Source organism: Hyperolius riggenbachi, chromosome 3 (assembly GCF_040937935.1).
Source record: "Hyperolius riggenbachi isolate aHypRig1 chromosome 3, aHypRig1.pri, whole genome shotgun sequence".
NCBI classification, from domain to species: Eukaryota; Metazoa; Chordata; class Amphibia; order Anura; family Hyperoliidae; genus Hyperolius; species Hyperolius riggenbachi.
Window position 1 is genome coordinate 178,931,422 of NC_090648.1, and position 25,016 is coordinate 178,956,437.

Consider the following 25,016-nt stretch of genomic DNA (forward strand, 5'->3'; position numbering starts at 1 on the left):
TATCTAGAATTACACAGGTCTTAAGGATAGACTACCTAGCGGGCTGGTCTTAATTGGAGCGGGCAGGCTCAAGTTTTCGATTGGGGTATGAACGGCGGTGAGTGGACTGGTATACGTTGTTTTTAATTATTTTGACAAATCTGTCAAAGTTTTTATATGATCTCTTATCTCATACCAATTTATGAGTATTGATTGCACTGAATAAAATTGTTTGTGCAATGCATTCAGATCACTGCACTTATTTCCTATCCTGACTTCTTTTTCCTTTTCTCGTACCCAATTTTTGCTTGCCTAAGAAGAGGCCTCTGGATCCTATAGATGCTTCCCACACCGTCCTCTGGTTCCCCATTGCAAAGCTTGAACCCATAAAGAAATCAGACAAGGGCTTGTTGGAATTAAAATTAGGGCCTCGGCCCTCTCCATGCATCAGTGGGCCGTTCTGCACCTATGCGAGTAAGGCCGGGGTCTGTGCAGGAGTGGCTGCATGGTGCAGGTGCAGTTGTGCTCGTGCGGGTGCAGCAGGACCGGGGCCTGGATCTACTGGAGGGTCCTGGAAAGCAGTGTCGAGAAGGGCACAGGAAGTCTCCAGAGGCTTCCCTCTTGTTAGGTAAATATTTACTAACACTGTGCTAGTAGTGTTGCCTGGTATTGCCCCCTTGTCCTTTCATTTTTCCCTATTGTATGTACTAATGGGCATTGTCATTAGTAGTGTGTACATAGCATTACATTTTAACTAGCATGTTTATTGGTTCTAAAGTATAACTGATGTCAGATATGGTAGGCCATGTTTTTGCAATGTTGTATGGACAGTGTCTCAAGTCCTACCAGGTAAAAAGACATTGTAATAGATACTTGAATTTTATGCTTTATTTGTAGAAAGGACTATGGTATAGACATAAAGCACAAAATCTTGTAGGTCTTGTGGTACAAAAATATCCAAAATCTTTATTGACACAGTTACAAAATTCTTAAAAAGGAGGTCTCTGCAGGATGCTCCTCATTTGCATGAATAATCACAGGAAATTTCAGTAATTTGTAAAAAAGGCTTTCAGCAAGAAATCAATTGGCAACGACACGCTCATTTCGGGCATATAATGCCCTTCATCAGGCCACTGTATAAGCACTTTCTACAAAAGAGATCAAAAAAAAAAATTCCCATTAAGAAACATTAATATAATGTATTGAATAAACGAGTACCGACACCCTACAGAAGAGGTTCCAAAAAGGTGAAGGCGGAGTGTGTTCTACACAAGGCCCTAAGCAGGGTCCTCCACACTACGTCCCAGAAAATATAGTGTCCAATCCCAAAGGAAGATCATAGAAGGGTAGACATATAAAGACATCAGTCCAGGTGTAGAGAACAGTGTGGCAAGAACAACATGAGGCAGTAAATATCGGCTCAATAGCCACACTGTCAAGGATGAAATGTAGAGTATATAATATAGTCAAGACCAAATGGGGCCCACACCATAAAAAATAGCAACAACCACATGGGGCCTGTAAATATTGGTCCCCGTTGCTGTACTAAAAGAGAAAGAGGCACCTATGTATATAAAGAAAAAGGCACCTAAAAGTATAAAGAAATCAATAATATACATATACACCAACCTATATATCCTGTAGGCAATGCATGGCAGGAGCAAAGGGTATGACAGAAACTAGGTCTGACCAAGCAGACACATATCACACCTGGCAAAAAATATATAGAGAGTATAAACATATATAGAGGAACAGTCCGCACTCAGAGACACTGCACAATGAATATGACCAACAGCATCAATATATTGCATAAACTACATCAATTATAGGTACAGTGAGATGGCAACTGGTTAAAGTCTCTATGAAGCCTGACCATAATGTGTTAAATGTGTTACAGTACTAGAGACAGTGAAGGGTCCACATGACTAACACATAAGTCGATTATGATGCCACATATAGTACCCAACATCACTAACATATAGTCCTGTCACTGCACCAAAACGAATTGATTCCTATAAAAATAGACCAAGTCTATATACACATAAGAGTCCCAGCATATAATAAAGAAAGGGATCTACAAAATATGAGACCAATACATATATGCATAGATACTTACAATCCTGATGGCAGGTGTAAAGATCACCAAGCAGCTATCGACAGGAGTGCAACTGTGTAATGGCGACTAAGCCACTTAAATACAACTACTCAGCGTCCCTGGAGCACCAGGGCGCATGACAGGAAATCATGCAGCCAATAGCAATTGGCAGCCTCAGAGGACGCAACCAGCCCGGCACTGTGCGTCCAGCGTGTGCTCGTAACCACGCTGGAGCGCAAACCGGAAGTTGTAGGCGAGGACTTCCGCCCCTGCGAACCAATTGGAGGAAGGCTGGCTGGGCACCAGGAAGTGCTCGGCTTGTATATAACCAAGCCGGAACGCACGAGTCTACATCACTGAACACAGGCCAATTGGGAATGGTGGGGGGCGTTCCCTATGCAAATAACGCACGAGTCTACATCACTGAACACAGGCCAATTGGGAATGGTGGGGGGCGTTCCCTATGCAAATAACGCCTTGATGGTGCACACCAAATATGTTACACCTCGTCTATGGCTATAGTGGAGTCCCCAAATACTATGAATTTCACAGCCCCATAAAAAAAGGGAGTCTAAAAAGCATCCCCCATAACGCACATATGTGCAACCACATATATATGGATAACAGACTCTGTCACTATTTGACGCTGATGGTCAATCCAAAGCATAGCTAAGCATCACAATGGAAAAATGGTCACCTCTTAAAGGGGACCATACCAATAAGTAAAAAGAGACATAAAGTCTCATTGAAAGGGGCACAAATACCCCAACCGAGAGTCCCCTAGACAGAAGTGACCATAAAATATATAGGCTAAACAGTGTCACTGAGTGCAGACTATACATGTTTAAATGCCAAGTTTACCTCGTCTCCATACCATGTAGGCCCAAGGAGGGTAAGTATTGTACATTGATCGTTGTCAATTGAGGTACATCAAAGACTAAAAAAAGGGAAAGATACAGAGAAACAAGTCATTACAAGGGATGAAACAAAATACTCCTACTTAAAGCATATTACCACACATGGAGGGAAAACGACTCAGGGTCCTAAATTCTATTGTGGCTTGTATTCTACATTCATGCCATAGGGAATAAGGGTTTGTAATGATCTAATCCACTGGGCTTCCTTGTGTAACAAAAGAGCCTCCCTATCTCCACCTCGTCTAGGAGGAACAACTACCTCCAAAACGAAGAAGCGCAGTTGATTCGCCGCATGTCCTCTTTCGACAAAGTGCTGGGCTACAGGCGAGTCAATCTCAGAAATACTCAAATTTCGACGCAGGGCCACGTTGATATTGGACCTATGTTCTACTATTCTTTCCTTGACCGGCCGTGTGGTTTCACCCACATATAATTTGCCACAAGGGCATTTAATCCCATATACAACATATGGTGTAACACATGTAGCATAATGTGAAAATTTAATCTCATGACCTTTCATAGGGTGATTAAAGGTTTTACCCTTCATCACCAGCTGGCAACATGAACAGCTAAGGCAAGGAAATGTCCCCTTGCGAGTAGGGGCAAGGACTGTCTGGAGATTAACTCGACCTGAGCCGATATCAGCTTTGATAAGGTGGTCTCTGATCGATTGTGCCCTTTTGTAGGCAACCATGGGTGGATTTTTAAATAATGGCACCTCGGTCCTCATGGATCTTAAAATTGGCCAATGCCGTTTGATCACTGAAGTTATTTGTGGAGATATAATGTTGAAGGATGTGGCAAGGATCATCCGATCCACCTCCCTATCAGACCCAGTTTCACGTACCCGTAGCAATTCTGACCGTTCACGGTCCAGAATTTGCTTTTTAGTACGTTCCACCAAGTTTTTAGGATAATTTCTTTCCATAAACCTAGATGCCATTCTTGCTGAAAGCCTTTTTTACAAATTACTGAAATTTCCTGTGATTATTCATGCAAATGAGGAGCATCCTGCAGAGACCTCCTTTTTAAGAATTTTGTAACTGTGTCAATAAAGATTTTGGATATTTTTGTACCACAAGACCTACAAGATTTTGTGCTTTATGTCTATACCATAGTCCTTTCTACAAATAAAGTGAGTTGTTTTGAAGTGAGGTGGATCACATCAAAAAGGACAAAAGGTTTTTCAGTCTTTCTCCTACAAAAAAAGACATCATCCCAATTATAATATTACTGGTTATTCCACTGGGGAGATTTTTTCAAAAAAAGTTTTTATAACCACTTTTAGGTTGGTTATCTTCTCTGTTTCTCATGTCATCTAATGATCTAACTCCTCTTACGGAGGAATCAGCACAATCAGCTGGTACAGCTATTTTTTCCTATGTAGATGAAGACATCAAAAGGATTTTGAGCAATGTGGAGGGATGTTGTAGAATTCTGGGTGATTATGACAATTCCACAGTTGATCTAAAAGAGTTAGAAAAAATCGAGAAGTACATTATAGATCTTGAATTACACGGTCAGACTTTGGCAGAATATTACAAGAATTTGAAAATCCCAAGAGGTGTGAGGTCACACATACGTCCCAACATCTTTACAGATGACAGTGAGTTTTTATGCCGGTTTGAAGGTATCTTGAATAAATCATCTTTTGATATCCTATTATTATATGTGGAGTGGATATATAAAAAATTGCCAGGATTTAAAGCTGACGCAGCTGACCTGCGTAAGAAACTATCTAGTCAAGTTCCCAAGGAGTCATTTGACGCTCAAATAGCCTCTCTAGAGGAGAATCTCTTGAAATATAGGAAGGAAGTATTGCAAACTAAAAGAGAAAAATTCCAAAGGGACTGTCGAGACTATACATCAGGTTACGTATATAAATGGCAACAAAAAGGCCACCCACATACACCAGGAGGTGGGAGACGCCACCCGAAATCAAGAAAAAGACATCCAAAACCGGTACCAAGTGTTCCAAACTCACCTACACCTTCTTCTGGATCATCTGCCTCGGATCCCTCTTTTTTAGGGGTACCAGGACAGGTGCCTCCCAAAATTCCGAAGAAGAAACCCACACCCAAGCAAATTCCGAAGAGGGACTACTATTTCAGGGACCGCATGTGACAGATGGAGTATCCGGATTGGACTTACAGTTATCCCCTGTGATCAATATCTCTGACTACACCCTTTCCAATGATGAAATCTCTGTGTTGTCTAAGGGCCTCTCGTTTAGTCCTACTGCTTCACCCAATTTCTTTAATTTGGATATTGAACTTGAAAAATTCTTTGACCAGCTTAGATGGAAAACTTTCTTCTCAAAACCTATGGCCTTACCAAGGGTAGAATCAAATCAGACGCTATATAATGCCAAAGATTTAAACCTTTTCTTGCCTACAGGTAATAAACCACCACAAAGTGATGAACGAGTAGAAGCTTATATTAGGCTGGTCAAACAAGATATGGTGAGGCTCGAGAGAGACTTCAGGAGGGGTAGTTTCCCATTTATGCAACATAATTTAAGCATAGCTGAAAAGAATGCTTTGTATGAATTAAAAGGAAACCAGTCTATTTTGATCAAACCAGCAGATAAGGGGGGAGCGGTTGTCGTTATGAATAGGTGTGACTACATTTCTGAAATCCTGAGGCAATTATCTGATGATAGAGTTTATAAAAAACTAGATGTTAATCCCACTTTTAAATTTCTTAAGGAACTGAAGGTAGTTTTGGATGATGCCTTGGAGGGCAGTATTATTGACCAAAAACTATATAATTATCTCTATAATGATAAACCAATCATCCCTGTTATTTACTGCCTCCCAAAGATCCACAAAAGACTAGAAAAGCCACCAGGTCGTCCCATTGTAGCAGGTTGTGATTCAATCCTAAGCCATACAGCTATATTTCTCGATAAGGTCTTGAGAAAATATATGTTAAACCAAAAATCATACCTTAGGGATACATCAGATTTCATTAGACAACTTAGTGAGCTGGTTTTGCCTCATGATGACTGTTTTTTGGTCACACTTGACATAGAATCATTGTATACTTGCATCCCACACATGGAGGGGAAGGAAGCTGTTAGGCAGTCTTTATTGAGAGATGAAATGATTGCTAATGTACAGATTAATTTCATTATGTCATTGCTCGAATTGGTCCTTGAGAGGAATTTTTTCCTTTTTCAGGATACCTTTTATTTACAGCTTAGGGGTTCCTCTATGGGGTCTAATGTCGCACCTGTTTACGCTAATATCTTTGTCGAAAGGTTCGAGGAGGACTGGGTCTACCAGAACGATTTATTTAAACATCACGCCTGTATATGGCGCCGTTATATTGATGACATATTCCTGATCTGGTCTGGACCCAGGTCCTCCTTCGAGCTTTTTTATAATGAATTACAGGTGGCATCATCATCACTGAAGTTTACATGTAATGTTGAAAAAGAAAGAATTGCATTTTTGGATGTGAATGTGTGTAGGTCGGGACGATTGTTGTCTTTCGACCTCTACACTAAACCAACAGACCGAAACACGTTACTCGACTTTAGAAGCTTTCACCCAAAGAGCTTACGTGAATCGTTACCCAAGTCCCAGTTCATGCGTGTCCGACGTATTGTGAGTGATCAAACACAAATTACACGGCGCATGTCAGGTATGGCATCTAGGTTTATGGAAAGAAATTATCCTAAAAACTTGGTGGAACGTACTAAAAAGCAAATTCTGGACCGTGAACGGTCAGAATTGCTACGGGTACGTGAAACTGGGTCTGATAGGGAGGTGGATCGGATGATCCTTGCCACATCCTTCAACATTATATCTCCACAAATAACTTCAGTGATCAAACGGCATTGGCCAATTTTAAGATCCATGAGGACCGAGGTGCCATTATTTAAAAATCCACCCATGGTTGCCTACAAAAGGGCACAATCGATCAGAGACCACCTTATCAAAGCTGATATCGGCTCAGGTCGAGTTAATCTCCAGACAGTCCTTGCCCCTACTCGCAAGGGGACATTTCCTTGCCTTAGCTGTTCATGTTGCCAGCTGGTGATGAAGGGTAAAACCTTTAATCACCCTATGAAAGGTCATGAGATTAAATTTTCACATTATGCTACATGTGTTACACCATATGTTGTATATGGGATTAAATGCCCTTGTGGCAAATTATATGTGGGTGAAACCACACGGCCGGTCAAGGAAAGAATAGTAGAACATAGGTCCAATATCAACGTGGCCCTGCGTCGAAATTTGAGTATTTCTGAGATTGACTCGCCTGTAGCCCAGCACTTTGTCGAAAGAGGACATGCGGCGAATCAACTGCGCTTCTTCGTTTTGGAGGTAGTTGTTCCTCCTAGACGAGGTGGAGATAGGGAGGCTCTTTTGTTACACAAGGAAGCCCAGTGGATTAGATCATTACAAACCCTTATTCCCTATGGCATGAATGTAGAATACAAGCCACAATAGAATTTAGGACCCTGAGTCGTTTTCCCTCCATGTGTGGTAATATGCTTTAAGTAGGAGTATTTTGTTTCATCCCTTGTAATGACTTGTTTCTCTGTATCTTTCCCTTTTTTTAGTCTTTGATGTACCTCAATTGACAACGATCAATGTACAATACTTACCCTCCTTGGGCCTACATGGTATGGAGACGAGGTAAACTTGGCATTTAAACATGTATAGTCTGCACTCAGTGACACTGTTTAGCCTATATATTTTATGGTCACTTCTGTCTAGGGGACTCTCGGTTGGGGTATTTGTGCCCCTTTCAATGAGACTTTATGTCTCTTTTTACTTATTGGTATGGTCCCCTTTAAGAGGTGACCATTTTTCCATTGTGATGCTTAGCTATGCTTTGGATTGACCATCAGCGTCAAATAGTGACAGAGTCTGTTATCCATATATATGTGGTTGCACATATGTGCGTTATGGGGGATGCTTTTTAGACTCCCTTTTTTTATGGGGCTGTGAAATTCATAGTATTTGGGGACTCCACTATAGCCATAGACGAGGTGTAACATATTTGGTGTGCACCATCAAGGCGTTATTTGCATAGGGAACGCCCCCCACCATTCCCAATTGGCCTGTGTTCAGTGATGTAGACTCGTGCGTTATTTGCATAGGGAACGCCCCCCACCATTCCCAATTGGCCTGTGTTCAGTGATGTAGACTCGTGCGTTCCGGCTTGGTTATATACAAGCCGAGCACTTCCTGGTGCCCAGCCAGCCTTCCTCCAATTGGTTCGCAGGGGCGGAAGTCCTCGCCTACAACTTCCGGTTTGCGCTCCAGCGTGGTTACGAGCACACGCTGGACGCACAGTGCCGGGCTGGTTGCGTCCTCTGAGGCTGCCAATTGCTATTGGCTGCATGATTTCCTGTCATGCGCCCTGGTGCTCCAGGGACGCTGAGTAGTTGTATTTAAGTGGCTTAGTCGCCATTACACAGTTGCACTCCTGTCGATAGCTGCTTGGTGATCTTTACACCTGCCATCAGGATTGTAAGTATCTATGCATATATGTATTGGTCTCATATTTTGTAGATCCCTTTCTTTATTATATGCTGGGACTCTTATGTGTATATAGACTTGGTCTATTTTTATAGGAATCAATTCGTTTTGGTGCAGTGACAGGACTATATGTTAGTGATGTTGGGTACTATATGTGGCATCATAATCGACTTATGTGTTAGTCATGTGGACCCTTCACTGTCTCTAGTACTGTAACACATTTAACACATTATGGTCAGGCTTCATAGAGACTTTAACCAGTTGCCATCTCACTGTACCTATAATTGATGTAGTTTATGCAATATATTGATGCTGTTGGTCATATTCATTGTGCAGTGTCCCTGAGTGCGGACTGTTCCTCTATATATGTTTATACTCTCTATATATTTTTTGCCAGGTGTGATATGTGTCTGCTTGGTCAGACCTAGTTTCTGTCATACCCTTTGCTCCTGCCATGCATTGCCTACAGGATATATAGGTTGGTGTATATGTATATTATTGATTTCTTTATACTTTTAGGTGCCTTTTTCTTTATATACATAGGTGCCTCTTTCTCTTTTAGTACAGCAACGGGGACCAATATTTACAGGCCCCATGTGGTTGTTGCTATTTTTTATGGTGTGGGCCCCATTTGGTCTTGACTATATTATATACTCTACATTTCATCCTTGACAGTGTGGCTATTGAGCCGATATTTACTGCCTCATGTTGTTCTTGTCACACTGTTCTCTACACCTGGACTGATGTCTTTATATGTCTACCCTTCTATGATCTTCCTTTGGGATTGGACACTATATTTTCTGGGACGTAGTGTGGAGGACCCTGCTTAGGGCCTTGTGTAGAACACACTCCGCCTTCACCTTTTTGGAACCTCTTCTGTAGGGTGTCGGTACTCGTTTATTCAATACATTATATTAATGTTTCTTAATGGGAATTTTTTTTTTGATCTCTTTTGTAGAAAGTGCTTATACAGTGGCCTGATGAAGGGCATTATATGCCCGAAATGAGCGTGTCGTTGCCAATTGATTTCTTGCTGAAAGCCTTTTTTACAAATTACTGAAATTTCCTGTGATTATTCATGCAAATGAGGAGCATCCTGCAGAGACCTCCTTTTTAAGAATTTTGTAACTGTGTCAATAAAGATTTTGGATATTTTTGTACCACAAGACCTACAAGATTTTGTGCTTTATGTCTATACCATAGTCCTTTCTACAAATAAAGTGAGTTGTTTTGAAGTGAGGTGGATCACATCAAAAAGGACAAAAGGTTTTTCAGTCTTTCTCCTACAAAAAAAGACATCATCCCAATTATAATATTACTGAATTTTATGCTTACCAGGTCTGGTCCATTCACAGTGCTCTGCTGCTGGTCTGGCACAAAAGCTGCTGGACGGTCAGGTCTGTGCTTTTACCATGCTATCCTGACCGCTACTCTGACTAGAGTTCCACTTTGTCTATACAAGAGGGAAATGCGATTGTGTTTTGCAATTGTATTAAGCTCACATCCTCTATATCTGTGTATCATGGGTGGCATTATGAGGAAACCTCCTTGCAATGCATTCCGTGGATATAATGTGGAAAGCTAATGAAATGTTTTGGATAAAATGTGAAGTTTTCCGTCTTTTGATGGTGTGTGTTTCACTTTTGTTACGCTTACCTGTACTAAGCTTATAAAGCAGCAAGATCCAGTATGTGGTATTAAGGTTGTTTTTACTGAACTTATAGCGTATTTCTAAGGAACCTTGTCCACATCATAAGTAGCAGGATGTTTAGTGGTTCAACATCTGGGACATCTGTCTGTTCCAAGACATCCATTTTGTCTTTCATACAGGTCCCTTCTTCTACAGAACCTCTTGGGAAGAGGCAGTGTCAATCAGCATTTTGTTTCCAGAATTCTTCATAGTCTTGTGGGACATGGACTAGCGTGATTGACAACACATGTTCCCAATAGATTCTGCCATGCCGTGCAGTTGTCCAGCCATATGTGTATGTGTGTGGCCCAGTAAGCTTAGTTGGTTGCATTTTTTTTTCTTCTACTTCTAGTCTACTTGTGGGATCAGCGTTTTGCAGACATTTTCTTGGATAATGTGGCTGACTTGAGGTGACTTTGCCTCTGGAAATGAAAAATCATGTACCATCATGCCCTGCCAGTCACTGGCACAGTAATGTAACAGATCAGGCCAAGCACATGAATTTTTATGAACTGCCTGACTCCGTAATATTCAAGTACCCCACCTCCAAACCCATTACAAAAATGTATATATAATTTTGTATGGCGTCGAATTGGGTTAGATCCTTTTTGGAAAAAGTACCATTGCCTTGGGAAATTCTCCTTGCTAATTTTTGTTTCAATAGGAAGTGAGTCATTAAGTCTATGTCCAGCAGTTCTAGTATTAGCACCCATTTATCCTTCATCAGTTGATGTATGCAGACTCTTCCTCCTTGCCACATATCGACTTGTCTGTGTCACACGATGTTTAAACATCATGTAAGCTAACTGACCTATAATAAGGCAAGAGAATGTTCCCACCCTCCTACTAAAAATAGGCTAGATTGGTGGCCGAAGCTTGACACACTATCAGCTTACTTAGTGGACGGGGCTGTGCGGAGTCTCAAACACAAGCTCTTCTGTGACCCCATTGAATTCAATATTGTCCACCACTTTTTTACTATTCAGGTATAAAAATTCAGAGGATTGTTAGCGTTCTGCTTGTCCTGTGCCTACTCCTCTCTGTGGATGGGCCATGAAATACAAAGAATTTCAAGTTGATGCAGGATTGTGTTCATTTTTTTTCATGCAAATTCATGTAGCCTTAAAATGGAACAAATTCCACCTCAGCAGGAAATTATTGGTTTATTTTCAAGCTGCATACATTTGCATGCAAAATGTGCATAATCCTGAATCCACTCTAAATTATTTGTATCTTTTTAACCATTCCCACTCCTTGCTATTTTGTGCTTGAGAACTTAGAATATTCTTGTAATAAAAATTAATCGATAAATATAAATGGATATTAGGGGCAGCCGTTTATCACGGAACCAATCATTATGAATGGAATGGGCCTATTTGTAACTTAGAGCTAGTGTTTTTAGCATCTGGGAAAAAAACAATATTACAAATAAACTTAGAGCTGGTCAGACAGAATGCTGCCGACATCCGTCCATGTAATTTAGCACCGGGATCCACTGCATTCTACAATGGGCTCTATTCCACTGCATTCTACAATTTGATTCTTCTCTCTCATTTACTCCTCACATTAACTCCCTAACCAGCTCCTGCCATCTCCAACTCAAAAACATAGCACGTATCCAACCTTTTCTCTCCCATGACACAACCAAAATGTTAGTACATGCTCTTATTATATCTCGATTGGACTATTGCAATATATTGCTTAATGGACTTCCAACTAAATAACTGACTAGCACCGCTCAATTCTGTACTGAACTCTGCTGCTCGACTTATTCATCTCTCCTCTCACTCTTCCTCTGCTGCTTCTCTCTGTCAAGCTCTTCACTGGCTACCAATTCACGAGAGGATTCAGTTCAAACTCTTAACCCTAACCTACAAAGCTCTCCACAATCTCTCTCCCCTGTACATCTCCTCACTAGTCTCCAGATACTAACCCAACCTCAATCTCAGATCTGCACACAAGCTTCTTTTATCCTCTTGTACAATTACCTCCTCACATTCACGTATACAAGACTTCTCACATGCCTCACCCCTCCTCTGGAATGCCCTTCCACAGCACATCCGCCACTCTCCCACCTTTGAAATCTTTAAACGCTCCCTCAAAACCCACCTTTTCCGACAAGCATATTCTCTAGCTTAGGCCATGCGCCCACTAAATAATATAATTACGCACTGCCTGTACATATACTGTATACTTCCCCACCTCTTGTTTCCACCCCATTCCTTTAGATTGTAAGCTTGCAAGGGCAGGGCTCTCACCCTTTTGTGTCATGGAATGTTATTAATTTAATTGCTTGCACTCTGTTAGACATTTATACATTTTAGTCTTCATGTTAAATCAAACTGTAATCAGCAGTGCTGTATTGTGTATCAGTGTTCATAAATGATGTATATCATTGTCTGTATCATTATGTATCCCTTGTTTGTTTTCTTACATTGTACAGCGCCACGGAATATGTTGGCGCTTTATAAATTAATAATAATAATAATTCTCAATTTCTCATAAATGACTTATTTATCACATATTTAATAAAATAACCTTTCAGCACATTTACAAGTAAAATAATCACTCAAAGTAAGTTGTTCCTGATTAACTTCATTTCATACCTTAATTATATTATATTTTTACTCTTTTGTGTTTAAAAATCTAACATAGACAAGGTGAAAACAGATGAAAACGGGTGAAAAAGTTTTCATGCCCATTGAGAGGAATGGAAACATTTATTTCAGTGCATTTACAGTTTGCAATTCCACAATTGTTGCTGTCGAATTTTCTGAAACTCATGTAGCTTCTAGCGTCGTTTGCGATGGCGGGAACCAATGCCAAACACTTTTTCTGCTCATTTTGTAGGGCTGGTGCACACCAAGGGCTTGATTCACTAAGACAAATAGCATGCCTTATCAATGCAAACATGCCTTATCAATGCAAACATGCCTTATCAGAGTAGCATAGCGAACGTATGCCTGCTAATTGGCAGTGATAAGAGCTCCACTACTCCTGCCCTAAACCCCTGCGGGTTGGTAGTGCTCGCTATGCTACTCTGATAAGGCGTGTTGACTTTGATAAGGCGTGCTAACTTTGATAAGGCATGCTTTTTGTCTTAATGAATCAAGCCCCAAGAGTGCTGTTGAGCGCTTTTAAGAATGCCAGCGGTTTGAAAACGCTTGGCTAATGTATTTGAATGGGACGGAGCACACCAGAGCGATGTGATTTTCTACCAAACGCGGGTCCTGCAGCATTTCTGCTGATTTCTGAGGTGATTCAGCCTGAATGTTAAAGAGAAACTCCAACCTAGAATTGAACTTTATCCGAATCAGTAGCTGATACCCCCTTTTACATGAGAAATATAATGCTTTTCACAAACAGACCATCAGGGGGCGCTGTATGACTGATTTTGTGCTGAAACCCCTCCCACAAGAAACTGTGAGTACCGCGGTACTCTGGGCAAACTGCCACAATGTAACCATGTTCACAGACATTAATTAGCTGTTTACAGTGGCGTAGGGACCAGGGTCGCAACAGTCGCCTTGGCGACCTGGCCCGGCTCCTGAAGAGGCGGGGGAGGGGCCCGGGGGGCCCATGTTCGTTTGGAGGGCCGAGCGGCCCGTGCGCGCTATTGGGAGGGGGGCGCTGTAATGGAGGGGGGGAGCCGCAGCCGCGGGGAGGGCAACCCGACCTCTCCCTCCCTTCCTCTCCGCGCCCCCCCCCTCAGATGCAGAGTGAGCGGCGCACGGAAGTGCTGTAGGCAGAACTCACCTCCCTGGTTCCACTCGCCGCTGATCTCCTCTCTGCATAGATGCTGTTACACACGCTGCTTCCGGCTAAACAGGAAGCTGCGTGTGTAACAACATCTATGCAGAGCGGGAGGAGACCAGCGGCGATTGGAACCAGGGACGGAGGTGAGTTCTGCCTACATCGCTTCCGTGCGCCGCTCACTCTGCATCTGAGGGGGGGGGCCGGGGAGAGGAAGGGAGGGGGAGGTCAGGCTGCCCTCCCCGCGGCTGCGGCTCCCCCCTCCATTATGTGGGGGCAAAGCGGGGGGCAGCTACCTACCTAATCTTTCCTGGGGGGGGCAGCTACCTACCTAATCTATCCTGGGGGGGCAGCTACCTAATCTATCCTGGGGAGCAGCTACCTAATCTATCCTGGGGGGCAGCTACCTAATCTAACCTATACTGGAGGCAGCTACCTAATCTATCCTATACTGGGGGGCACCTACCTAATCTAACCTTATACTGGGGGGCACCTACCTATCTAACCTATACTGGGGGGCAGCTACCTAATCTAACCTATACTGGGGGGCAGCTACCTAATATAACCTATACTGGGGGGCACCTACCTCATCTAACCTTATACTGGGGGGCACCTACCTCATCTAACCTATACTGGGGGGCACCTACCTATCTAACCTATACTGGGGGCACCTACCTAGCTAACCTATACTGGGGGCACTTACTTATCTAACCTGTATTGGGGGCACCTAGCTAGCCTATACAGGTGGCAACTATACTGGCTACCTATATTGGAGGCACCTACCTAACTAACCTATACTGGGGGCACTTACCTATCTAACCTATGCTGGGGGCAACTATCTTGGCTACCTATATTAGAGGCACCCACCTAGCTAACCTGTACTGGGGGCACCTGTCTAACTTATCTAACTTATACCGGTGGCGCCTGCCTATCTAACCTATACTGGGGGCAACTATACTGGCTACCTATGCTGGAAGCACCTACCTGGCTAACCTATACCGGGGGCAACTATACTGGCTTACCTATGCCTGGCTACCTATACTGGAGGGACCTATAGCTGGCTATAGGGATTCGGATATGTGTGTGCGTCGGGTGGGTGTTGCCGGGGGAGGGGGGGCTGTTGTTGCCGGGGGGGGGGGGGCACATCCAGATTCTGCATCGGGGCCCAGAGGTTTGTAGCTACGCCACTGTCTGTTTCTAACAGCCAAAACAGCTAGGAGCAGCTACATAACCTGCCCACAGTAACAATGTCACCATGTAATAAATGTCAGAATGTTAATCGGGGAGAGGAAAGATTTTTCAATGAGCAAACACTGACTAAATCATTTATACATAATTATGGTAAAAAATGAAGCTTTTTTTTTACTACATTATTTTCACTGGAGTTCCTCTTTAAGTATAGGAAAGTGAAAAATCGCTCTGAAAAGTGCTAGATCAAAGCGATTTTCCAAGCGTTTTGTTACAGAAGCTGTTCCGTTACAGCTCTACTGTAACAAAAAATAAACGCCACACAAAAACACTCAAAAAATCACTAGGCATGATTAGAACATTGCTAGGCACATGCCTAGAATCGCCTGGAAAAATCACTTCAAAAAGCGTTGAGCGTTTGAAATTACGCTAGCGCTTTTTGGTGTGCACTGACCCTCACAATTTATTTGAAATGTAAAAAAAAAAGTCACTAGGAGGTTGACAACCTTTATCTCTTGAATATGCTCCTTTTTTCAATCCATTTTTGTCAAAAGTGATTTTACGATTTTATGAGCTTCTGTTGTCCGCGGTTAACCCAGGTATCAGATAAGACCACACTTTACCCAACAACACTTTTTTGTTGTTGTTATTGTTATGTTGTAGTATTAGAATCTTTCTGCCAAGGGCAATGATTTGTCCTAATCATAGGTGTTGGGTTTTTTGTGTGTGTTTTTTTTAAGATTGGGTATCCACATTTTTTACAAATATTCATCAATGATGGGTCATCCTTGAACCTGTCTTATAGCCCCAGACCAGGAAATTGAAGTGTCAGTGAGCCTAGGTTCACAGGACATTGTGGTGCTGTGTTATAAAGTCTTATAACGCAGCTTACCGCAATGCAATTAAGTCTATGCGACGTTCACAGTGGGACATTAGCGCTGCATTGTAACATGTAGTGTTATGGTTACACACTGCTGCAGTGCGTTACTTCTAAACGCACACGTTACCAGGTACAGGAAAGCATACTTTTCATTGCCTGTATGCTTTACTGTACCAACTGTATGCAACGGTAACTCTGCGTTTATCTGCGTTACCACTTTTTGTTGGGTTGCGTTGTAATTTTGCATTGCAACTTTATAACGCAACATTATACAGGTAGTCCCCGGTTAATGAATGAGATAGGGACTGTAGGTTCGTTCTTAACCTGAGGCTACTTACACAGTAGGACGTTGCGTTTGATGCCACGTTAAGGTCGCACAACATGGCCCTAACGCAATGCATGTACACTTTCACAGTGCGACGTTAAAGTCGCACGTTATAAAATGTATTTACTATGGAACGAAAACGGCGCATGCAGAACATTTTAAAAAAAGAAAAAAAATTACTAAGCATGTGCAACACAAGTAACGCAGCAGATTCATTGCTAAACGCACAGCATGCAGCACTTTTTAACCACTTCAGGATTCTGCGTACGCTTAACTACGCCCCTGAATCCTGAAGTGGTTTCCATGGAAACGGCCGCTCGTAAGATGTCAGTTCACGGAGGGTGTCTCCGTGAACACCCTGCGAGCCGCCGATCGCAGCTCGCAGGGTAAATGTAAACACGCGGGGAAGATCTTCCCCGGTGTTTACATATATACGGCGCTGCGCAGCAGCAGCGCCGTAGAGGAGATCGGCGATCCCCGGCCTCTGATTGGCCGGGGATCGCCGGCATCTGATAGGCTAAAGCCTATCCTATCCGGCGCAGGACGGCTTTCCGTCCTGCGCCACACACAGGGGACGGGAGAGGGAGGGAAGGAGGCAGAGGGAGGACTAGTGCTGCAGAGGGGGGCTTTGAGGAGCCCCCCCGCTAGGCACAGCAGCGCGGCGGCAATCAGACCCCCCCATCAGGACATCCCCCTAGTGGGGAAAAAAGGGGGGAGGTCTGATCGCCCTGCCTGATTTCTGATCTGTGCTGCGGGCTGAAGAGCCCCCGCAGCACAGATCAGCCAAACCACCCGGTATTCGGAAGTGGTTAATAACTCTACACATTACACACAAATGCAACGTGTGCACTGTGAATGTCGCACAGACTTTGCATTGCTGTGCGTTACTCTGCGTTAAAGTATTTTATAATGTGCGACTTTAACATCGCACTGTGAAAGGCCTGAATCTGTTCTTAAGTCGTTGCCATCTCTGTCCCCTGTACCTCCTCTGTGCCCCCCTGTGCCTTTATTGTCCCCCTCTGTGTCACATCTGCCCTCTGTACCTGCCTATACAAGTTTAAAAAACATTCTTTTGTTAGATTTTTTTTTAATTGATTTTCTAAAAAAACTACAAGTCCAATTTGAAAATGTTTTTTCTTTTTATACTTGTTTTCATGGAAAGACAGAATCCATGCCGTTCGTATCAGTGGGTCGTTCGTAAGTCAGGTGTTCGTAAGTCGGGGACTACCTGTACTGTGAACCTAGCCTAAGGGCTCTTTCGTACTGTGTTTGTGCATTCAAAAAAAATTAAAACACATATGTTATATTGTTTTTCATACTTACTACTGTTTTTTTTTTTTTTTTTTTTTTTTTTTTTTTTTTTTTACCTCTTGCCGACTGCTCTACGCCAATTGGTGTGAGCAGTGCGGCAGCCCCAGGACTGCTCCACGCCTATTGACGTGAACGGCCGTCTATGGGGCTAGCAGATCGCACGCATCTCCTGCTTGGGGGGCAGAGCTCCTCCCCGCCTTCAGTCTCCGAGCGGCAATTACCGCTTGGGAGACTGTTAGACCGTCTAATTACTTTGTACAGCACTGCGATCTGCAGCAGCGCTGTACTGGGGACAGCCGTGTGACACGGCTGTCCCCCTGGGGGACTCAGAAGCGATCCGCTGTGACAGCCGATCGCAGTGATTGGCTGGCCAGGGGAGGGAGGGAGGGATATAATACAAATTTTCAAAAAATAGCACATTTTATTAAAAAAAATTATAAAATATTTACAAAACAAAAAACAAACATCTGGGGGGCGATCAGACCCCACCAACAGAGAGCTCTGTTGGTGGGCAGAAAAGGGGGGGGGGGGAAACCACTTGTGTGCTGAGTTGTTCGGCCCTGCAGCTTGGCCTTAAAGCTGCAGTGGCCATTTTAGTAATGAATGTCCTGGTCACTAGGGGGGGTTAACACCGCAGTCCTCAAGTGGTTAAACAGTACAAACCCATATTTTGCATTCTTAATCACAGCAGGAGGAAATGCATATTTGAGTGACAACACGCACACAAAATTTTAACTGACTAGAGCGCACAATGAAGCGTGAAAGAGCCCTTAGACTGCATCTGAGCAGCCTTCCTGTCACCAATCAGCCCTGCTGCTTCATTGCCTTCTCCATTCCAGGATCCTCCCCATGTATGATGACATCACTGCAAAGGTTCATGCTGGGAAACGGCCAGGAGTGCCAGGCTGTTCCTGCACTCCCTGGGAGTGGGGCAGGTACCATCAGTCATGCAGACAGAGCTGTAGCAATAAGATGGAGGTGATGCTTGAAAGTACATCAGTGCAGCCATTATCTATGTAAACATTGCCCTGCATTTTGTCAGACCCTTCACTGTAAAACTATAAGCACTTACAGGTGTGCCTTATTAAAATTTACAATACTTGTAAATGTAATCAGTAATAATGCCCTATCATTTTACTATTGAGTTCATGTTTAATAATGAGATAAGGAACTCCTGTACATTACTCCTCGGATTTAGTTATACTGCTAAACTTGATTTGCATGCTGAGAATTGTAGTCACTTCTCAGAGGCCAGGATCCTATTTTGTAAAATGTTTTACTATGACAAAACCCCATCCTGCTTATTACTGGTGCCGCTGCTATTTTACAGTTGTCATCACCAGTGACTCGTATCCCTAGGGTATTATGAGACATTATACTACTGGTGTCATATTTGTCAGGAACATACAGGAGCTTAGCAGGGAAAACACTCTCTGGTACTGTACATACATACTGTATCTTTGAGAAACTGCAATCCAGTAATAATGCTATTTTATTTTAAGAGATTAATCAACATTGGTCTAGCGAGCAGATTTCAAGCAGCCATACAGAATCTCACAATTCTAATCCCATTGCTGTTATTACTTTAATTGCATATTGTAGGTGTGCAGGTGGCAACAGTGATATCCCACAACACTACCTGCATGGAATGCCGGCATATTGACAATGATTGCATTGTTGAACATGATCACTTGAATTACAGTAATCTACATTCTTCAGTGCCTCAGGGGACACTGTCTGACTCCTTTCTGTATGACACAGTCCTGCTGAGCACAGCTTTATATCTGAACATGACATTCCTTTCCAAGCAGTTTTAATGCAAGAGTATAATGAGGCTTTGCCTGGATGTCCTATTCTCCTTAAATACTGGAGGGGGGTCGCAGATATAAGCTGAAATAAGATCCCTTTCTATGTAACCTCCTTCATTAGGGAGTTGCTGATGGGAATTGTCACTCAGCAGCTGTAAGCTCACAGCTCAAACACAGCCACCTGTAGATCCTTCCAGAAGAAGAACCAAACTTGAAGTCCACCCATCAGCTGGAGGGGGGAGGTCGTGGTAGTCGTGGAATTCTTTGTCATTGCTTAGAGGGAACATTCTGCAGCCAGCTATGCTGTGAGAGTTGCTGACGGAAATCTTCCATGATGATTCATATCATAATATGCTTATGTCTGATGACACAGTATGATGGGCCTCGAGCATAAAAAGTGTGATAGAAGACACTTCCTTGCTGCAGCAATGAGGTTATACTCTATTCACTTTTACGTTGGTGATAATAAGAATAGAAATGTATTTGGGTGCTGTAGATGAACATATCGTTTTTTTGTTTGGAAAACTGGATAAACATCATCCGTTGGGTGCCTTCGTAGGCATTGCACTGTTTAGTCAAAGAGAAAACATCAGCATTTTTAAATTGCATAGCCTGCTCATTAACACCAAGGAAGTAATTATGCATAGTAGAACAAAATGCCCACTGTAAAGCTGAAATCACCTCACTTGCGATGGTTTACAGCTCATTACTAGGTAAAGTTTTTATATTTCACCTTTCCCCATTTGTATGCAATCCGTTCCACAAGTTATAAATCATGCACAAAAGAATACACTTACAAAATTGACCCCATGGCCACCAACCTGCTCTTGAAGGCTGGATCCAGTTGCAAATACTGCTTGTTAATGTATTCTCGCTTTAGTTGTAAAATTATTGCAGTACAAAAATAATGTCGCCAGAGTAAAATAAAAATCACTAGCAGGAAGTGAGGTATAAGCTGGTGCTAGAAGTGGAGTAAATGTGTTGACATCAAAACAAGAAATGTTGAGTCAGGTAATTGATGACCTGATGCTATTTTCACATTATACAACATTGTAGTAGGATCGCAATGGTGGTGAAAAGTTGCATTTCGCGTTAGGCGTGCGATGCATACAGTTCATTGAAAGTATGCTCTACTGCCACTGTAAATGCGCATGTTGTGTGTTATTCCGCGGAAACCAGAGCACCGCTGATGTGTAGATGTGAAAGTGCCGCAGAAATATAATTGCATCATGTTGCAATTGTCTGTTGGACGCAGTGTGAAAGGAGTCTAACTGTACAGTTTTCTTGCAAGCTTTTGAAACACAGTTTTCTCTTCAGGCAGGTATGTTTGTATGGTTCTGATCTAGTTCTGTATTCTACCTGAAGAAGTTTTGAAAGCTTTCAAGAAAACTTTGTACAGTTAGTCATGAAGGTTATAACATGAATCATCATTTGTTGGTTTGATGTTAACAGCAAATAACAGTTTTTCAACTGGCAATTCTTTTCTGTTGAATCAATTGTTCTTAAAGAGGAACTCCTGTGAAAATATTGCAATAAAAAAAGTGCTTCAATGTTTGCCCATTGTAAAATCTTTTAAATCCCTGATTTACATCCTGACATTTATTACATGGTGACATTTTTACTGTTGGCAGGTGATGTAGCTGCTGCATGTTTTTTTGGCAGTTGGAAACAGCTGTAAACAGCTATTTCCCACAATGCAGCAAGGTTCACAGACAGGAAACTGCCAGAAGTACCACGGTCCTCAGAGTTTCTTGTGGGAGGGGTTTTCACCACAATATCAGTCATACAGCGCCCCCTGATGGTCTGTTTGTGAAAAGGAATAGATTTCTCATGTAAAAGGGGGTATCAGCTACTGATTGGGATAAAGTTCAATTCTTGGTCGGAGTTTCTCTTTAAGGTGCCCATTAACAGTACAATTTTTCACCAAATGCGATCTTTCGATGCGATTTTTACAACTGAATTGTATACAAAATGTGCAGTTTATGAAGGCAATCGATAGTGAACGATTCTTTGGTCGATTGCTTTACAGGGTAAAATTAACCCGAAAGTTAGAAAATATGATCTCATTTGAAGAAAGAATCGTTCAGTAGATGTGAATATTCGATAATTGCCTTCAGATTACTTGCGATAATTCAAATTGCATGGAAAGATCGCATTTATTGAAAAACTGTACCGTTAATGGGCACCTTTAGAGGTGGTGTTTGTCACAAAAAAAGAAAAAAGAGTAAATGAGGGAAAAGTTTTTTTTCACCTACTCAGCCTAGGTGAAAAGGCATCTCAATTTTATTGAGTTTAAGGCTGGTTTCACAGTGGGAAGTTACAGGCGCACGTTAGAGCAGCCTGTAACGCACCCCACCGCACAGCAATGAAAAATCAATGGGCTGTTCACAGTGCCCACGTTGCGTTACATAGTAACGCTGCGCCACCAGACAACGTACTGCATGCAGTACTTTCTAAGTGGCGGAGCCGCGTTAGACTGCTTGCACATGCTCAGTAACGTTGGGGAGGAGCAGGGAGCGGCCAGGCACATGGCTAATTAATATTCACTGCACTCAGTGACGTGCAGTGTTTACTTCCTGGACCGGCTGCTCTGTGCAGCGATTGGCCGGCGGGACCACGTGATGCCGCATGCGCACAAGAGTACGCATCACGGCATCACGGACGCCAGAGTGAGCTGCACAACGCGGCTCACTCTGACGTCCAAAGCAGGGAGCACCAGGCGTTGCGTTAGGGGCATGTTGTGCGACCATAACGTCCCCTAAAACGCAACGTCCTGGTGTGAAACCAGCCTTAAGCATACCTGAACTGGGGCAAATAAAAGTGCACTCTTACTTACCTGGGGCTTCTTCCAGCCCCCCATAGACTTTGAGGCCCCTCAGTGTCTTCGAGTTTCCCTCTGTTGTGCCACGGCCCCCCTTAGATCTCCAACTTGGTTGTTGTCTACTGTGCATGCGTGGCCCCATCCGTCCACCTCATAAATTGAGCTCCTGTCGCTGAGCCCATTTTGCACTTGCACAAAGCATTCTTTCGCAAACCGCACATGCACAGAACGGTGTGTATGGGAGCTCAGTTGATGGAGGCGCATGGATGGAACTGTGCTAGGCACAGTGGTCTGCAACCAGACAAAGACAAGACAAATAACATTTATATTGCGCTTTTCTCCTTGCGCCAGAGCAGAGCAGCAGCCACTAGGGCGCGCTCTATTGGCAGTAGCAGTGTAAGGGAGACTTGCCAAAGGTCTCCTACTGAATTAGTGCTGGCTTACTGAACAGGCAGAGCCGAGATTCGAACCCTGGTCTCCTGTGTCAGAGGCAGAGCCCTTAACCATTACACCATCAGCCAAACTGGGTCAGACATTCTTATGAAGGGTGACAGCGGCACAACAGAGGGGACCCTAAAGACGCTGACCTCAAAGACTATGGTGGGCTGGAAGCATCCCTAGATAAAAGAAATAAGACAATAATATGTGTTTATTACAACCAGTTTGATAAATTCATATTTTAAACTGCACTATGTACTTTTTTTTTAATCTGATGGCTATAGATTTTAACAATTGAACACATACAAACTTACTTTGGGGGTCCCCTTAACACTCAGCTGATAAAAATATATATATATATATATATATATATATATATATATATATATATAATACATATACATACATACATACATATACATGTACGTACGTACGTACGTACGTACGTACGTACGTACGTACGTACGTACATACATACATACATACATACATACATACATACATACATACATACACATATATACATATATATATATATATATATATACATACGCAGTTTCATTGCACATTTATAAAGGTTTAAAGCTGTAGCTTCATGCCTTTATTATGGCACATTACTGCTTTACAGTAACTCTAGAACATTTATAATGCCTTGAAGCTACTGTGAAGTTCATTGTAATTGCACACTTCTAACTGATGCAACTTCACAACTTTAACACTGCTGCGTCACATTGAAATTAATAGGAACTCCTGCTTATAAAAGTGTCATTTAAAACTATGCAGAATAGCATCAGCACCATTAGGCCTCTTTCTCATGGGATGTTGAAGGTGATGAATCCACTGCCTGACATTTTCTAGCACTCAGCACAGGCAGGAGGAGAGGTGGACAACCCTATTGACTCGCATGTGGCTGACTTCAAATGCATTTTTTTTCCTGCTCGGTAACTCCACTGCCTTGTCAAGTGCTGACACACATGGGATTACAAACACTTCCATGTGGCTGCATTAAATTGCATGTAAAAGGTGCTCATGGTCGGCAGCCCGGTTGGCAGCCTGATAAGCGTGCAGTTCAGTCTCCCATGTGAAAAAGGCCTTAATAGATTCAATGTATAACGGGCTGTTCGATAAAAAAGAAATCTGGTCGGTAAAATACCGCATTCAGTATTTTAGACAATTCATAAATAATGTCTAAACAATGCAGCAGAAGTTCGGTAATTTACCGAAAAAAGACCTATGCGGTAGAACAGCAGTGCTTCTGTGCAGTGATGGCATTACTGTAGTAAAGGCATCCCTGGCATCCCTTTAGATGTTCATGTTTGTTCTACTTCCTCTGAATCTGTCTATTAGTTTTTATTAACATTTTATTTAATGGCCAGAGTTTAGGTGAACTTCCAAAAAACACAAGACAGGCCTTGCTTAGATGATTTCCCCACGCATCTTCAAACAAGAACCTAAAGGGTTAATGTCTGAAGGGCTGCAGGAGAAATCTCTTTTGTGCTGGTTCTCCCCTGCCCGGGGATTGGGGGGGGGGGGGTGACTTTAAAAAAACCTGTGCCTCCCGAGAATATGTTGGAGCAAATGGACAGAGAGTAGCAGGAGGGGGGCTCTTTCTATTGGCTCTCTTCTTCAGTCTATCATGTGGTATCGCATGCTGGTTTCCAACCCACCAGAGCTGAAGGTAATTACCGAACATGTTCCTGGGCTTTACCGCATGTTTTACTTTATCTCACTGGTCAGTAATTTCAGCTTGCCATGCGGTAACAGCCTTTATGAAATGACATTTTCCTACATGCTCTGTGAAATAAGCTGTTTTCTCCATTACCATATGCAGTAATGCTTTATGAATTGAATCCACAGTCGCCAATTCTACACTAAGGTGTTGGAAGGGATATTATACATTAGCAATGTTCATATTGTTTAATGATCAATAACCGTAAACCGTGTTACTTTTACTATTTTGTTGTAAGCTGGTACTTTAGTTTCAAGAACCTCTTACCCGTTTACAGTAGTGCCTTCCAGGGTTTTTGCTTTTTCATTTAATTTGAAACCACCATAGAGTTTTGTGTCTTTAATGTGGGAATTGGAAAAACTGGAAATTCTTCTATTGCCCCCTTTATTACAGAGAAAAATGGTGTGGCCTGTCACTATTGGAGAGATTACCCCACTTCTGGCTGGACAGGAAATTATCAACGTCCCCAAAGATAAACCTACCGCAACAAAATCCATTATGGATTCTATCCACACTGTCTGAAACTAAAGGGAAAACATTGACTTGTTGAGGCCAAATTGGAATTTGAATACTTTAGCACATAA

The 25,016-nt window shown here is 42.6% G+C and overlaps 1 protein-coding gene across 8 annotated transcripts in view; it reads left to right on the forward strand.

Annotated features, from left to right (window-relative positions):
• The window catches only part of BNC1 (basonuclin zinc finger protein 1), a 218,490-nt gene that overhangs the window by 95,866 nt on the left and 97,608 nt on the right, over positions 1-25,016 (forward strand). The window contains exon 1 of one of the 8 annotated variants that reach the window (XM_068275339.1): positions 7,580-7,640. The exons of 6 other annotated variants lie outside the window; for them this stretch is intronic. In XM_068275339.1, the coding sequence (XP_068131440.1) occupies positions 7,630-7,640 (11 nt within the window). In that variant the 5' untranslated portion in view covers positions 7,580-7,629. Of the gene's footprint in view, positions 1-7,579; positions 7,641-25,016 lie in introns of those variants that run through there. One more of the 8 variants, XM_068275348.1, reaches the window with a different exon arrangement.